Source organism: Strix uralensis, chromosome Z (genome assembly GCF_047716275.1).
Source record: "Strix uralensis isolate ZFMK-TIS-50842 chromosome Z, bStrUra1, whole genome shotgun sequence".
Taxonomy (NCBI): Eukaryota; Metazoa; Chordata; class Aves; order Strigiformes; family Strigidae; genus Strix; species Strix uralensis.
The window spans coordinates 59,531,977-59,549,805 of NC_134012.1; the positions used below are offsets into that span (position 1 = coordinate 59,531,977).

General features: G+C 36.0%; 1 protein-coding gene across 3 annotated transcripts in view; it reads left to right on the forward strand.

The window, feature by feature from the left end:
• FBXL17 (F-box and leucine rich repeat protein 17) overlaps positions 1–15,927 on the forward strand; it is a 315,193-nt gene extending 299,266 nt beyond the window's left edge. The window contains exons 9-10 of one of the 3 annotated variants that reach the window (XM_074855754.1): positions 2,441–2,495; positions 13,996–14,134. In XM_074855754.1, the coding sequence (XP_074711855.1) occupies positions 2,441–2,495; positions 13,996–14,003 (63 nt within the window). In that variant the 3' untranslated portion in view covers positions 14,004–14,134. Of the gene's footprint in view, positions 1–2,440; positions 2,496–13,995 lie in introns of all 3 variants that reach the window. The other 2 variants (XM_074855756.1, XM_074855753.1) reach the window with 2 other exon arrangements.
• Positions 15,928–17,829: the final 1,902 nt, after the last annotated feature.

The window sequence follows — 17,829 nt, forward strand, 5'->3', positions numbered from 1 at the left end:
CATCTTTATAGTCTTCAAGAGAGACCTGCCCCCTCTTCCAAAGGTCATAGATTCTCCTTTTGTTCTTGAGATCCAGCCAAAGGTCCCTGTTTAGCCAGGCTGGTCTCCTTCCCCACCTGCTTGTTTTTTGGCACGTGGGAACAGCCTGCTCCTGTGCCTTTAAGACTTCTCTCTTGAAGTATGTCCAGCCTTCCTGGACTCCCATATCCTGCAGGGCAGCCTCCCAAGGGATTTTGTCAATCAGTCTTTTGAACAGGTCAGACTTTGCCCTCCAGAAGTCTAAGGTGGCAGTTTTACTAACCCCTCTCTTTGTTTCTCCAAGGATCGAAAGCTCAATCATCTCATGATCACTGCACCCTAGACGGCCTCCAACCTTTACTTCCCCCACAAGCTCTTCCCTGTTCACAAGAAGGAGGTCCAGGAGGGCACCGTCCCTGGTCGGCTCACTCACCAGCTGTGTGAGGAAGTTATCCTCCACACATTCCAGGAACCTCCTGGATTGTTCCCTCTCTGCTGTGTTGTGCTCCCAGCAGATACCCAGGAGGTTAAAGTCCCCCACAAGAACAACGGCAAGTGACCGCGAGATTTCCCCCAACTGTTTATAGAAAGCTTCATCCACCTCACTGCTTTGGTTGGGAGGTCTATAGCAGACTCCCACAGCAAGATCTGCTTTATTGGCCCCTAACCTAATCCAAACACTCAACCCCATTATCACTATACTTGATTTCTGAGCTCTCATAGCATTCTCTAACATACAGGGCCACTCCACCACCTCTCCTTCCCTGTCTATCCCTCCTGAAGAGCTTGTAGCCATCGGTTGCAGCACTCCAGTCATGTGAAGCATCCCACCACGTTTCTGTGATAGCTACTATGTCATAGTTCTCGTGCTGCATCATGGCTTCAAGCTCCCCCTGTTTGTTGCTCATACTGCGTGCATTGGTGTAGATGCACTTGAGATGAGCTAATGAATCCAACACCTTTTTGTGAGTGTGGGCCCCGTTCCCTACCAGACCCTTCTCAAGAGCTTCCATGATTTCTAAACATCTATCCCTTCCCTCAAATGAAATGCCAGAGGGAGACGCCTCACCAGTCCACCATCCTTCAAGCCTTGGCATGCTTCCCTTGAGCTTATTCCTAACAGGCCCAGTTATCTCCCCGTCTCCCCTCATATCTAGTTTAAAGCCCTGTCAGTAAGCCCTGTTAACTCCTGCCCCAGAATCCTTTTACAAAAGGACAGTTACAAACTCAGTGTTTCAGCCTGCAAGGAATAATAATTTCCAGTTCAGCTGTAAAGTTAGAAATAGCATTTTGCAAACCCAGTCTTAGACAGTTTACTGTTTGAGTAGAGGTTGAACACTTTGGAAGAGACTGTTAAAGCTGACTCCGCTTAATCTCCTAAACATTAGTGTTTTATAAGAGCTAGCAGACAAAAAGAGCATGTGAGTCTCTGATGGATTGTACTAAAATTATGTACTTAGAGAATGTCCAAAGAGTTACTTGACCTTGGGAATTAGATCTGACTCTGAATCACCTGATCAATTTTACACATATATTTATTTTGTGGATTTAGCTAATGTTGAACAATCAACAAGGATCTAATAAGCAATAATTTTAGCCTATCTTCAGCTGCTATAGAAAATCTACGATCTTGATGCTGAAAACAAGTTTTACTACCTCATCAGTTAAACTGTATGTAGTACAGTCTGTATTCCTCTAACTGCTGGTTAATACTCTCCTAGTTCTTTACAAAGGATTATACACTATCTTTTGTACTATACAAGTCAAGTGCTAAAAGGAAAAAAGAAATATTTTTTGAGAAAACTTCAAGGAACATAGAAAAGCAATGTTGACTGTGCCTGCAAGTGTGTGTGAGTGTATACATGTATGTTTGTGTGCGTGCACACTTGCATGTGTGCATGTAGACAAGTATTCAAAGTATGGTAGCTAAAACTTGTTAAGAAATGAGTAAATGCTGTTACAGCAGACACTGTAGTAGTGGGACTGCCACTGGCAATTATTTTCTTGCTTGCAAAGCCTTGATGGGAAAAATAGCTTCACAGACAAAATGAAGTATGTGTCCTTGACTTAAGAGTTTTTGGCAGCTAGGAGATGCCAGCTCCCTTTTTCCATTGCAAATGAACAGAGAAATTACTGAATAAAATTAGGTCTTCAACTGTATCTCCCCAATATCATACAGAATGAATTTTTTCCAGTGTCTGCTCTATTAAATTAAAAATGTCAATGTCCGGCACATCATTAAAGAGAATTCTTGGGTGGTGAAGGGCTTGTTTACATTCCCCGTTGACTGAAATTCTTGTCTTTGGACTGTTGTCAGCTTGCAGTGAAGAGAGGGTTAGAACATTTGCCTCTTCTAACCAGCCTTCCTTTTCTAAGGTACTGACTGTTATGCTAGTACCAGGCAGCATTTATTCCTTTCTAGGAATTCCCAGGCGTTGGAGGGGAAGTACTTAAACACAGTTACATAAGGAACATATGTAAGTAGACTTCAAATGGTTACCACTAAAATACTCTTTATGACCCAGGCTCTTTGGAATTTCTTTGATATGCAGTTGACATAAATTAGAGGCGTCAAGGGTCCTCCCAAGAAAGATCAGAGAGGCTGCAAGCCTGGGTAAAGGCAGCCTCTGTTTTATGCCATTGATTATCTGAGTGCCTCCAGGCAGCGTGCTTCAGTAGATGCAGAGCATTATTGATCCACACCATGAAAATAATCAAATTATTCATTTTTCATCAAACTGCTGTTGCCATGACCTTTCTATCATGTTTCCTACCATCTAACATGCACACCACAGGAGCAATATGATCTTTGCCTTAAAATAAATGTCATTGTATTGAGAAGTCTCATAAAAAATGCTGACTTTACCATGAGATCATAATAATGAGGGCATATATTTAAGTTGGAAGTTTTCTAATAAGCATTTTAACACTATTTTTTCAACATTTAAGTGCTGCTAAATAGCAGTGTAATCACTATTTACAAATCACATACAGAAAGATGTCAAAGATTATTAAATGCTGGAAGTCTTTCAGAACTATCCATAGTAGAATTTTGGTTTAGAAAACATGTTTATGCTTAGATACACAAAATCTAAATATTCTTTTCAATGTAAAAATATTAGAGGCAAGGTTACTGACCAAATGTCTCTTCTTTTATTTCTAATTTTCCCTAGCACGTCCATAACTTAGGCAAGTTTGGCATTCCCTGCAATACTTAGCAGTGGTGGCTGAGGCCTGGAGAGATCTCTGAATGAACTGGTACTGCTGGAAAGGTGCAGGGCAGTGTGGACACATGGGCATAAGTCCTTATAGTGGCTTAACTGCCAAAGTACAGCATCTTGTCCAGGAAAATTGGCGCTCAGCAAGGCTTATGAGATACTGTCATATAGATGTGGTAGTATAACTTATTGCTTCCATTTCCATAAGTAACTCAGGCAATGCTAGATTGATCTCTACAGGGTCCTGCATTGTACAGCGTAGGTACAGTGAGTACATAGCATTAGTTTTCTCTCAGATGGGCTTCTGAGAGACTGTAATCCAGACTTCCAAAAGTATTTGGGCATTCAGAAAGTAGACCCTAAATATTTTTAACTACTTATGTTTTGGACGATTAAATTCCCCAGTTGCCTGCACACAAACATTAACTCATACTTGGAAGCAGCTAGCACCCTTCTCCCTTCTGATCTCTCTCACAGTACCGGGTATCAACTGTGTGCAAATATGTATTTGTGTGTATATGTATGTGTGGGTCTGTACAGGCACCTGACAGCAGTTGGGACTGCACAAGTCATATGTTTCACAAAAAGGAAATGTTGTCATTCTGAGTCTGCATTTCTTTTGAAAGCAGTAAGATAAAATCAGTAGCTATTTTAGGCCTAAGCAGGACATTTTAGAGGTTTGTAATTGGAAAAGGCATAAAAGACATCTTATTTCTGGTTTGCATTCTGGTGTTACTGCCTACATTTGTGCTGTGCCCCACTCCCAGGGGTGGTGAGCCAGGCTTCATTCCCTCGTGTTGCCTCTCCCTGATGCTCTGGCCACACAGCGAAACCACAGAGTCTGTGCAGCAAAACCACAGAGTGCTGTGCTGTTGTGGGCTGCAGCCCAAGGTTATGTTTTGTGACTTGACATGGGTGTGTGGGAACACATAGATGGTTGTGTACTGCCAGGGTAAACTGAAGCTCTGATTTGTCACCTCAGTAAATACCAAGGAAGGCACAAAGTTGTCTCCAGAACCAGAGATTATATTCAATTCACCTCAGTCCCCAAAGCAGAAAGAGAACATGGCTATCTGTTCTTCAACCAAATTTGAATTGTAGCTCTATTTTTTTAATCACAGCTTAAAAAAGTATATATTTTAAAGTATAATTCATCCTTTCCTTTAAATACTTTAAATACTTTGAGAGAGGTGTGGACAGTTATGGGGTACTTTCTTTTCTCCCACAAACACTGACTCTAGGATTCCTAAGAGCCATACTTGCATCCTAAGGGCACAAAATGATGCCTACATCGGATTCACAGATTCAAATCCACATGTTTCAAATTTCTTCTTCTGAACACAGTTCTATACATTCCTACCTCTAAACAGATCTAGATCATATTTACTAATTACAGTTACTTAATTATTTCTAAATATTTTGTATTTCATATTTCCAAAATAAATCAGAGAAAGAGGGCGATGTTCTCTATGCTATTTATTGCTGGAATTCATTTCAAAGATGTATTTGTAGCACTTCTTTGTGCTTTCACAACAAGCCAAACAGCTTTAAATAATGGCAGTTTGAAATCTTCACCTTTGTGGAAAATGGCTGGGTATCACCTAGGAAATAATGGCTAAAAACTTGATCTGTTTTTCTGGCTGATAGCTTGCCTGGTTGAATAGTGTGTCAGAATAATCTCCCTATGGAGTTTGCCACTTTTCTCACACAGATTTTCATATTTCAAGATCCTTTTCCTATAGCTCTGGGCTATTTGCGGTGATTATCAGCAGTGCTAACGATGTAAATGCAGGAGAAATTTCTTGGGAAAATATGCAGAAAAATGGCACTGAAAAACAGACGCTGCAAAATTCAACATTCACAGCTATCTGTGAATGAAATGGAGTCTGACAGAGTTGGCTGTGAATGGATACACATAAGTTAATAAATCATCATGCCCTTTATTTCTTGCTTTCTCTTTTTTTTTTTTTCTTTTTTGAGAAATTCAGGTTGCTTTTTATGAAAATACTTCTAAACCATATAGCTTATTTCAGATGACTTTCTCAGATTAATTGTAGCATGTATTTCCTGTTATAGTTTTACTGAGATGTCAGAACACAGAAATTGATGGTCAGTATAACTGACAAAAAGACAAACTCTTTTATATTACCACAGAGAGAGAGGAATATAGATGACCCCTAAAAATAAAAATGGTCTGTTAAGAGATCATTTGCATCTTAAGTAAGAATAAGAGTTTTAGAAAATCAGTAGATTTTTAAAATAATTTATCACGTTGTCCTTCTATAAAATCTGATTCAGAAATATTTGTAAATATATATCCTGTGCAAACTGCAAATCATTAGCATAACTGGAATGCATCTCCTGTTGCATATGAGGAAGTACCAGCTTGTGAAAAACATCAACTCAGGGCAAAAAGAAATTTCCATTTAATATACATATATATATTAGTAAGCATGACTGGAAACATTTTTACCCTTCATCCACAAACTTTTAATTTACACAGATAGTCTGTAACTGAAGTAAGTTAGTAAAAAAGATACAAGATCTTAAGTTCTAGAGATACGTCTTTAAATTTCAAATACGTTTTTGAGCTAATCTGTTACTAATCAACAGTAGAACACAGAGTACAGAGCCATGACTTGTTTTAATATAATTATCACAGCAATTTGCCTTCCACCTTCAGAAAATGCTGTCATTAGCCTGATCAAAAAAACTGACAAATTGCTACCATTTCTTCTTTTATATTCTAAGGAATTCATTTTGAGATTTGAAGTTATGGTTTTGTGATATTGAAGAGGACTGAAAATATCCAGTCCTTCCCTTTAAGAAAAATTCTATAGCACTTATTTTCTCATAAATCACTATAATTTGTTCAAGTTACATTGCTGCATATTAAAAAGGATACGCTATATTTTTAAAAGTTTTATATGTATAATGTAGGAGCTGTGATTGATACATCTCTTCATGAATAATGAAGATTTTAGATTCATAAAATCTGTGAATCCAATTAGAAGGAACCTACAGTTATCCTTGCTAACCCACAACAAAAGAAAAGTAGCTTTTATTTCACTTTGATTTTCAATACAACAATTTTAAAAGACTGAACAATACTTTTTTTTTCCCTAGCTAACTAGGATAACAGATCCATTACGTGTGTGAATGAAAGCATCTGCTAAAATATAAAAAAGAATTCTTTACACAAATTGAACTTTTTGTACTTCTAGTTTAACTGTTTCTTTACCAAAAGATTTTTATCTTCCAGGCTGATAGTTCAGCAATAAATCCATGGCAGTAGGCTGAAGATGGAATCTTCCTGAGTTAATGAGTCTGTCCTTGTTTTAAAAAGCAACCACCTGAACACATCATACCCTAATAGAAAGATATACTCTCAGGTACTGAACAGTGGTTCAAAATCAGGATAAGGCCAGCTATTAAGGAAATATGTAATGTGAAGCAGTCAGCATTTTTATGATCCAAAAAAAAGAGGGAGAAATATTTTAGAAGCATTGACCCTTGGGACTTCCTTTTGCCAGCTGGCAACTTTTGAGAATGATTTTTCTGTTAATCTTACACACTGTCATTTTGACAAGTATTACAATAATGTCCTCAAATTATTGTTAATGTAGCAGAATACAAAGGAAAATATTCAATGCCATTAATTCAACAGGCAAAAAGTAATCTGAAAGAATAATTAGCACTGTGTAAATAAACACTGTCATTTCACTGCACATGGGTCTTTATTAACTGCAATTTTTGTAAGTAGGAACAAAGCAATGCACAGGAGTTTCGTCATAAATTTGAAATGCTTATGATACTGGTAATACTTTTACCTTGAAATCTTTTATAGGTGGAGTTCAGCTAATTGAAATGAACAGGATTAGCAAACCAACCAACCAGCCAAACTAAAAGGTTCCTTTAGAATTGTTTCTCTGATTTAATAGAAAAGTAAACCCTCACAATAAGCAAAGAGAATTGTGAATTAAAACTTTATCACTTATACAACTTTAATATTCAATATTGTGTTGGCAGTAACGATTAGGACAGCAAGCCCTGAAATGATGGGTCTGCTAGAAAACTATGCAAACTCACAGAGACCTGAAATGGATTGTTTTGTTAGTTTGAAGTAATACAGTGACTGCAGCAAATGTTCAGGGACTGGCAGTTTGAGTCAGTAGCATTCACCTGTGTAAACAACCACAACAATTAATTTCATCCCTCTAGGATTCTACCTTTTTATTGAGATCTAAGCAAAGAACTATAAAAGATCCACAAGCAACTTTGTTACATTTTCTGAAATCCTTCCAGAAGGGCTACCACTGAATATTAGAAAGTTTGGGTATTCCATTTATTTCACTTCAGATGGCAGAAAAGATTACAGATATTCCTGTTTTTTCTGCTGTTTCCCCTTTTCCAAATATAAGTGGGAAATTAATTGCTAAGATTTAACACAATTAAGTTATTGAATGTCATTATAATACTAGTATATCAGACTGTACTTGCCAATTTCATTGTTTATGAGTCCACAAATACACTGTTTGTATGTGCGTGCATGTTTGGGGGTTTTTTTTGTAACAGCATCCATTAAGTCAAAACACATTCTTTGCTGAAATCATAAGGGAGTTTTTTTGGACTATAGGATATTGTGCTAATATTGGTAGTGCTGTTATTTTATTAAAGTCCTAAACAAAGGTTCTGCCCCTGGGCATGAGGGCAGTCACTGAAACTCTGTGGAATATGTCTGCCTTAGCTGATCAAGTGCACTTCACACAAAACGTTTCCAGAAATCTTTAATTTTGTTATGGCTACAGGCAACAGTTATAATTGGGCCACCTGAGAATATAATTCATTCAACTATTAGCAGAAAAAAAAAATCAAACAAAGTGCAGGTTTTATAAGACACTGACTTGAGAAAGCAAAACTACAGCTTAGAGAAGAGAAAGTGTATATGAAAACGTGTTTCTTGATAACTCCAAGTGTGTATATTTTGGATTTTATTGTTAAAACATTAGAGAAATTGGAATATAAAATGTGTCCGAAATCCATCATTATGGATACACATAATGACCATAGAGTCATTTCTTTGCCCACTAGATACAAATTTGGCTTTCATGTAATACTACTCTAAGTATACCGAGACAGAAAGGCACACAAATTTCCATACCCCTAATGCTGCAGTACCAGTCCATAAGCAAAATTGTCAATAACATGATAAGAAACCCCTTTTGGAACAAATCAATTTGCATTTCTTCTGTGTAAAGTTGTTTTTGTGATTCTTCATATTTTAAAATATAGTGGTAATACTTGCGCCCTGTTAACCTTTATTATCAAACATCGTCTGTATGACAGTCTTCAAAATCTTTTGGTGTGAATGTTACATCTCACTTGCTAACATTTTGCTAAAATTCTTTACCAGTACTAGATTCTAAAATTAAGCTAGCAGTTTTGTATATTATTAATGCCTTTCTGTGCAGATACTACAGACTACCTGTATTATAACTTGATCTGTTATTTTCTATTAACAACTGGCCTATAAAGTTGCATAACTGAAGATACCTACCTGTATTGTCCTCAGAAGGAGAGTGCCTGTGATGTCAGCACTCTCCAAAATCAGCTAGCCTGTTCCAAGGGCTAGGTTAGATACTATACAAAAATTATTTCAGCAGCCCATCTCTGTGTGATGTTATGAACCATTGAGGAGCATAAGCAAGACTGCATCTTTGCACTAATCCAGTTTTGCAAGTCTGGGGTTTTGCATGTGAGCCTAGGTTCAGGGGCTTGGGTTTTTTTAATTATATTGCTGCTTATTGATTTCAGTTAATTAACTTGGAATGGAGATAACTTTTTCTCTTCAATTATCACATGAATTGGATGTTACCCTGAAGCCATTCCTTACATAGGAAACCTTTTAGATTAACACTGAATACTTCTTCACTGTGTAGAGCAGCATAAAACTTGCAGTACAAGTTAGGACTCTACTCTCCCTTTTCAATATTGCTCTAAATGCACAACACAGACATTCTGGGGACATTTTAGTAGCTTTAGAATCAGAACTGCATTCTAAGACTGCCCTTGATACACCTATAGGAGGCGTTTTTGAGATCAGTAGGCAGTCTTACAATTCTTCTTAGAAGTATAGTAAAGGAGTTCTCAGTTAAAAACAAAGCTTTTCAGAGCCCCTTTATGTGCTACTTGCTATTCCATTGCAAGAGAAGATCTCCTGGACATGATATCAACTAAAGGCAAGTTAACAAAAAGTAAGTAGCAAAGTCCTGTTTAGGGAAAGTCCTTAAACCTCTGTTTCTGTTCCTTATTTGTGAATGAAGCTATCTGTCTCATTAAAAAGAAATGTCTAGTTCAACTGACGGTTTCAATAGTAATCCCTAATTTATCTTAACAGCATTAGGAAAACTTGACTCCCTTGAATTTAGTAAGATCTGTCCTAGAACATAATAGAAGCAAAAAGTAAAGAAAAAGTAGATCCTAGCCCTTTGGAATAATTTGATATTTTTAGCAATTCCTGATTTTAGAATCTAGAAATGAAAGAAAACACTGCTGAAATTATCACTAGAATTCTGTCAAATGACATGACACATTTAAAAGCAAAACCTAAAAATTTTCTAGTAATTATTTAACAGTTACTAGAATTTTCCATGAGAACTTGTGAAAGATGGCATAAAATAAATTACTTGTGGTGGTCTGTGTTGGATATAAGCGATGTACCAATCAGTAAGTACTGGCAATCAGACCAGATGAGTAAGTCTAGCATACTGGATCAAAAATCTGAGTGAATATTTTCCTGTGAGTAGCTTATTAATTGAAAGCTGTAGTTTATCCTGAACCTGAAAAATTAGCTCATAAATGCCAGTTAGTTTATTCTGAGAAAAGTATTTACAGACTGGAGGGGTTGTAGGTAGATAATTTTATCTAAAGTAGAGGAAGAGTTTTGAACACTGATTTGCCATTTCTCTTGGTATTTCACCCATGTTATGCACATACCTATCAGAGTGAGGTTAAAGTCCTCCAAGGAAGCACTCCCAAAACCCTTTTGTGAATGTTCTTCCACTTCATATGGACTAGATGGGTAATCCTGTTCTTATTTCCTAGATGGATTCCTAATTATCACATGAAGAAGTATTCTTTTTCTCTAGTGCAGATAATAATTAAATACTCTCTGCACAACCACACTATCATCAGAAGAAGAAGTTAAGGAAGTTCCACCCCAGATAACATTTGTCACAAAGTCAAGTATATTCTGCTGAGAAATAGGCAATGTGTGTGCAGAGGTCTCTAAGCAAAAAGGATTCAAAATTGTGACTTCTAGGTAACGGCTCTAATTGAGTTAAAAGGAGATGATATCACTCGGTCCTGCCAGTTTCTGTAACCCATCTTCTCCTTTGTTTTTTTGAATCTGTTCTTTGGCCTGGAATAAATTTTTATTTCAGGAAGAAAAAAGTTTCAAACCAATCTTTGTTGTTTTCTTTTTTCTGTTTGATGACTAGGATTCACGCAAACCTATTACTTTGACTCTTAATGATAAGGACTGCATTATTTCATTGTGTGTTAAAACATAATTGAAGGGCTATTCAAATGCAAATGAATGATTATGTATTAGATAATCTAACTAGTTTATCTTCAGACAGTAGTCTTCCTCTTGACAAGTCAAAAGATGAAGATTAATGAAAGTTCTATGGAAGAAAAATACCACACTTTAAAGTATATTAAGAAGTAAAGATTTTTATTTTTCATTCATTGAACAAGACTGTTCAAGCTCAGAAGAGAAAATTGCTCTGTTTGTGTAATGAATTTATTTTGAGAATGGCATTCAGCAGTTTTGTTTTATCACAAGCCAGACTGCATCTTAAAGAGACAGAAGCTTGTGTTCTAATGGTTCGGCATAAAACTTCTTTCCATCTTAATCCTACCGTTAGGGGAGCTGATGACAAGGATACTAAGGGAGTTGACTTAGATATTACTTATTCATTAACAAAGAACAGAATTTTGATTTCTTTCTTTTCCTACCTTCTAGGTAATGCAGTTTTAGTTCTAATACTACAGAAAGTTTTAAATACTAAAAGTTTTACAGTGTTTTAGTGTTTGACCTGACTTTTCTCATGGTAAAAAAAAAACTTTCAAAATCTTCTGATAGGGGATCATTTGTGGCTTAACTGTCCACATTTGTTTCTCATCCAACCATGTAGGTGTCCTACTGACAAATAGGATCCTTTTTCCCTCTTCTGTTGTATAATTTTACACTGAATTTATTTTGTCCAGCATAATTTTTAACTAATTGCTGTTACTTTCTTAGGTTTAAAAATATTTACACGTAACTAAAAGTTACTATATATAGTTGATCATTTATCATGAAGCTTGGTAGGATAATTTTTTCCTCTATGATGAGAGTAAACTCAATTTTTTAAGCTCAAAGTAATTTCTTTCTGTAACTCTTATGGTTCCAAATATGTACAAAGGATTTGTCATTATTTTGCTGTTTAATACCACTCAAGTTATTGTCTAGGATCAAACTAATGATTTAAAATGTTCATTTAACACTCCAGGTAAAATGCAGAAAATATTATTACCTATTTTCCTGTGTTTGAACATCATCTTTGTAACAAATTTGCCATATTATTTGTTACCTGTAACATAAAATCTGCTTATCATATTGGCTCTAAAGCCATAATATCCATGCTATTCTAACAAATAAAGCCCAACAGGTATGTGTCAAATCATAATAAACTCTATCTACTAGTAATATTTGTAGATACCTAGTAGATAAACATCTCTTTTTATGTTTCCCATTAAGAAAGAGCAGAATGAACAGCTGTCTGTGGTAAGCATCTTCATTGTGGCTGAGTTAAGCATTAAGAGAAGTTCATGGTAGTATGATAGATTCTGCCATGGCTCTCTGCACCATAAATCTAACAAAAAGAGGCTTTCAACTATTTTTGAATAGGCAGAAAGTAGCAAATACTGCTACTTTAGGGGATTCTTCCCTTGCAAGCAATATTTCTGTGAAGTGTTGCTCTACAGTATTCAGCTATAAATATCAAATATTTTGGAGGACTTATGCTATCTTTGATTTCATTTTGATTTATTAAAGTCACTTCTTGTTCTTCAGCACTGGAAGATGTTACTGTAACAGTAATTTGCCAAAAGAGTGCAGTTTTTGCTATGAAGGGAAGTTAAAACAGTTTTCTATCCAAGTCAGTTTTGGCTAGATGAAACTTACAATGAAGATTGATTGTTTCTGTTATCAAAGTAGAAGAACTGGATATTAAACCTTTCATTTATCCTTGTCATTGGATGCAATCACTGTTCAGAAGGATGTACTCCTTGTTATCTTTTAAGGACAAAAATATTATTAGATACTATATATATATTATATATCTATATTAGATACTATGGTCACTGTGCTTTAAAATACTATTCCCAAGATGGATCTTTGTAATGATAATAAACATTTTAAGTCTAGTGTTTTACTTTTGGCCTTGAATGTTAAACACTGTTGGGAAAAAAGCAAACGATGATATCAGTTGTACATCCTACTGATTTAGCTGGTTCAGTATTTACATGTAGTATCAATGCATTTTAAAATGCCCAAGCGTTCAGCAAAGATTTCAGAGAGAGGTACCTAGAAGTTATGGTTCTTAGGTTAATCTTTTATTTATCTAAAGGCTGAAGAAAGTTGTCTAGTCTGTGATATGAGCTGCAATCACCTTAAAAATAATTGACAAATTAATCCCCTCACAGCGCTGCAATTGTAAAGGTGTTAGGTTAGCTAGGCTCGTCTGGTTGCCTTGTCTAATCAAGAATAAAGGTGCTACCTTTGATGTCTTAAGATTTAGGAGGGACATCCCAGACCTGACAGTCTTGTGTGTTTTAATTATTGGTCCCACCATTTCTGCCCACAAAATTCTTTGTGCGGTGTTAGCCTCACACCAGAAGGCTAAAATAAAAACTTCTACCGCTGATGTGTGTGAAAACATGCAGGACTTCTAACCTTTGCAAAAGTTGACCTATGTTGGTAATTGGTAAATTGATAAATTAATCTACCTGCAATATAGAATAGTTTGCATTCTTTTCCTCATGTTTAGTCATGTTATATCTTATTTTTCATTGCAAGCACATTGATAGCTACCATACAGCACAAGTTCATTTCAGTAAGGTTAATTGTGGAGTGACTACTTAGTATGTGTAAAAGTTAATTAATAGATGTAATCAATTTTCATTTTCCAAAGCCAAGAAAATCCTACATTTGAAACCTATGTCTTCTTGAGTGAGTTTAAATAAATATGCTTCTATTTCAAGATAGAAATCTGTTAACTCTGGGCACACTTTTTTAATCAGGATGGCTTTTCTTTGAATAACTAGGTTTGGGGCTGTATGAGTGGCCAGCGTATAGTCAAGCATGGAAAGAAAATAGTTTAATAGATTGTTAAACATTGTGGCAGTTTTCTAAACAAAGGTGTTTTCAAATTGTCTTTCCTGTTGGCTTTCAATCACAAATAATCAAACATGTTATATAAAATTTCTCCCTCTGCAATAAAATCAAGGTGTGGGAGGTTTTTTATTCGCTAAGAGAACCTTACATTCTGTATATTTGTTTTGTGATAAAAGCACCCAAACTAACAGCATCAGTGAAAAGCCCAATGCTGCAAGTCCTCCCAGGAGTCCAAAGTTCAATCATTCATTTAGCTTGCATAATGTTGCCCTTTTTATTCACTTTTTGCACATGATGGATTCTTTTCTTCTATCACAGGTGAATGAAGCCACAGTGGAGCAGCTAGTGCAGCAGTATCCACATATAACCTTCAGTACTGTACTACAGGATTGCAAGAGGACATTGGAACGAGCTTATCAAATGGGCTGGACACCCAATATGTCTACTGCCTCTTAACCTCCTACACCAACATGACAGTTCCACTCTGCTGTATTCAGTAGATCTAATGGGGATTGCAGAGGGTTCACAACCTTTCATATGATGCAATATAATTATGAGTTTACAGAGGTTACAGTAAAATGGCAAAAGCTGTACACTGACTTTAATGTACTGTACAACTAATATTGAAGCAAAACTTTAGAAATGCATTGTGTTTTTGCTTGCATAAAAGATATAAAAGCCTTTGGCAGATTTCTTGAAGTGGATTCCTACTAGTTCTCTGGATAGTTTGAGTTATAGAAGATGTTAAGCTCATTTTCCTCTGTTTACTTTGCCTTGGTCGTGTGTGTTTCCTTTGATTTGTAAATGGGAACTCAGTGCTAGCACCAGTGGAATTGATCAACAGATGCCTGTGTTGAAACTGGGAGCTGAACTTGATGCTTATTATTTACTAAAGCTACCCCAGGGTTGTAAGATGCACAGTAATAAAAACTACAAAGAATTGTGATTTTCTTTTAAACATTTTTATAATTACACAAGTCATTATCTTAAACAGAAATCTGATTAAATTATGATTATGACAGAATGGATATTTAATAGACAATCTTACTTCTTTTCTTGCTATCACTCAACAGAATTGATAACTTCTTTCATTTTGTTTTGTTTAGGATTGGCGATGCTTTAGAGATTTCCAAATCTTTACACCTTGCCATTTTTATAAGTGAGTTAACAGTGCTTAACCTAACACTGATACCCAGTTCCCACTTCAGAAGTCATACAGTAATGGAATCACCAACTATCAGAAATAACTTAACAGTGTTTAAATATTTGATTGAAAAAATTACTTTTTTTTTTTTTTAAGTTAACTTGTCTCCTCTGACTGTGCTGTTATGTTGATGAATTGGGAAATTCAGATGAATGGGTATAAGCCAGTAACAGGATTACTCTCATTTCCTGTGTGGTTGCTATTTTACAACAGATCTTACAATGCAAATAGTGCTTACTTCAAGAAGGCCATCTAAACACGAGTCCCATTGTGGGTATCATTTTGTAGGATCAGATGCTTTGTAATACAGTGTATGCAAGAAAATACCCAGAGTAAATACATAAAAAGATTAATTTTCTGTGTGTCACATTGCATTCTGTGGAGTTAAATTTGACCAGGGGATAGTGAAAATACAGACATTGCAGCTTCAATTTGAAGTTGGATTAACCTTCAGAGTATTACCATTTGGTTAAGAATGTTTTCAGGTGTGTAACACTGGATATTTGTTTTTCAAAGGTTACAGCATTTTAATCCAGAGTATGAAATGCTTAAGCTTCAGCTGAAGAGTTGCCATTATTGTCAGAATGTTTTGCTAATCCAGGAAGTCTAATGCAGCATAATCTAGAAGCTTGTTTAGTATGGCTGTATAACTCTCTGTAAAACTGTTTGTTGATTTCCATAGCATAATTTTTTACAACAGAAACATCAGCTCACAGTAATTCCAGTGAGGGTGTTGAATGTTTTCTTATTAGACTTTTCAAAATGGGGATGAACTAATTTCTCTGGAAAAAATATATGGTAAAGTTTTTGCTTTAAATAAATGGTAAATACATGTGAACATGTGTAATGCTAGGCTTTTTATTTACTCTAAAATGGCAACAATATTTTCAGAATAAAGCCAATGGATTATATTGCAGATATAGTACAGAATCTTAGTCATCTTTCATTTACTGTCTTTTTATGAGTGCATTAAAACTATTCACACAATTTGTAAGTTTCTATTTTTTCGTGAAACCTTTAATCTTGCAAATAAAAAAGAAGAAAGATGTGGTGTCTTCTCTTTATCTGTACTGCTAACTGTACTTAGACTGCTAACAGAAAGACTGAAATCTCCATCCTTGAATATGCAGAACTCATCTGGACATGGTCCTTAGCAAAGTGATCCAAGCTGACCCTGTTGTGAGTTTGACTAGATGACCTCCAGAGATCTTTTTCAATCTAAAAAGTCAGTAACTCTTTTAACGGTTTCTTTATGTATTACTGATCTAGTTGGTTATCTCTTTTCACTTCTGCCATTAAGTCACTTCCAGTAGTTTTTCCTGTTACTGGCTATTCATCTCTTCCTTATTTTTCTGACCATATTAATCTTTATAGATCTCAGTATGGCTAATTAATTTCCATGGATCTTGTCATTTACATAATTTGGAAGTTTATGTGGTATGAGAATTCTAGATGGAAATATGTTCTACTAACTGCAGTGTTGTCAAAGATGAAGATAGCTCTTTAATTTCCTTATAATAAATCAATGTTTCCTAAGTAGTTTTATAGGAATAAATAACAGTGCTGCACACTCTTTAATTATTGAAATGCCATTTAGGGGAAATACCATTTAGGGGGAAAAGAAAAGCTATTGCATCTTGTAAAAAGAAAAATTATCCCTGTTTTCTCTTACTCAAAACTTACAGTGGATTCAAAAACTCACATGCAGCTTACATGCTGGATTTCCTAGGTTTCAACAGGCCTACTTTACTGACAAAATGTCTTTGTTCCTTCAAGACCTTTATGGGAACCTGCCATTACATAGGTAAACCTGTGGCTCATCATTTGTCTTATCAGAGATGTTTCTAGGCCAGAGGAGCTGGGCTTGTACAACCTGCAGAAGAAGAGGCTAAAGGCAAGCTCTAAGTGCTTTCTTAACTAACCAATAGGTCGTCATAGAAAAAAGACAGATAACCTTTATTTTCTGTCATTCACTCTTCTAAATCCAGGTGTAATTCCATTTTAATGCTACTCAAATAGTTCACTCGGTGGTCACTCTACCTATCTCTCACCACTTAGGGGCAAAGTGGAGGGAGTGTCCTCATGCAATTTGTCCCAGCAGGGAAAATGGCTACCATGGCATTTTGCATGCAGATTCAAATTCACTCTGCGCAGGGTCCCTTTCTCAGCAAGGGCTCTGCGTAGTAGTAGGCAGCTTCTAGTCGTCTTTGAGTAGGGACAAAGTTAATTTCTGTGAAAAATATCACAGATAAGAATAAACTGATCCCAGTATGGCCAAAGGTGGCTACTGGGAGTGACTTTCAGCATTCTCAAAACCATTACCCAAAGGTCTTCTGTGCTACAGCAACCGACCCTGCTTAACCTTCAAAACTCAGCCATGGCCCCAGAACTCCACTGGATTCACTCACAGAAAACATTTCTTCCCCTGTAGATCCTGCAAAAAGTCTGAGCCATTCTTGATAGTTTCCTAGAACTATTAAACTCACCGGTTTATCTAGCTGGGTTTATCAAAATCAATACTTAGTAATACAAGTTGTAAATCCCCTTCGAATGAGAAAATAAGTAATAGTAAGAATAGTTAACCAACAGCTTATTTTTCCAGGCTTTCAGCTGGCTTCCATGTGAGCTTACTAATGTCCATCCAGATTTTCAATAAATAAATATGGCCTTGCTGATACTTAAACTGTGGCATTGACATGAATAGAATCAAGAAAGGCAGCATGTCATGTACACAATGGTTACATGAAAACATAGCAGAGGTGCAAAGCAAGCTTTTCAGGAGGCTGACAAGACTTTCATCAGGTGATATGATCTTGAACAAGAAAAGAATTCTCATAAATAATTTGGGATAGGATAGACTATTTCAATTGGATTACATCCACACTGATTATTTAGTCCAATGGCCTGACCAAAGCTGATCAAAAGTTAAAGCATGTTAGGCACGCTGG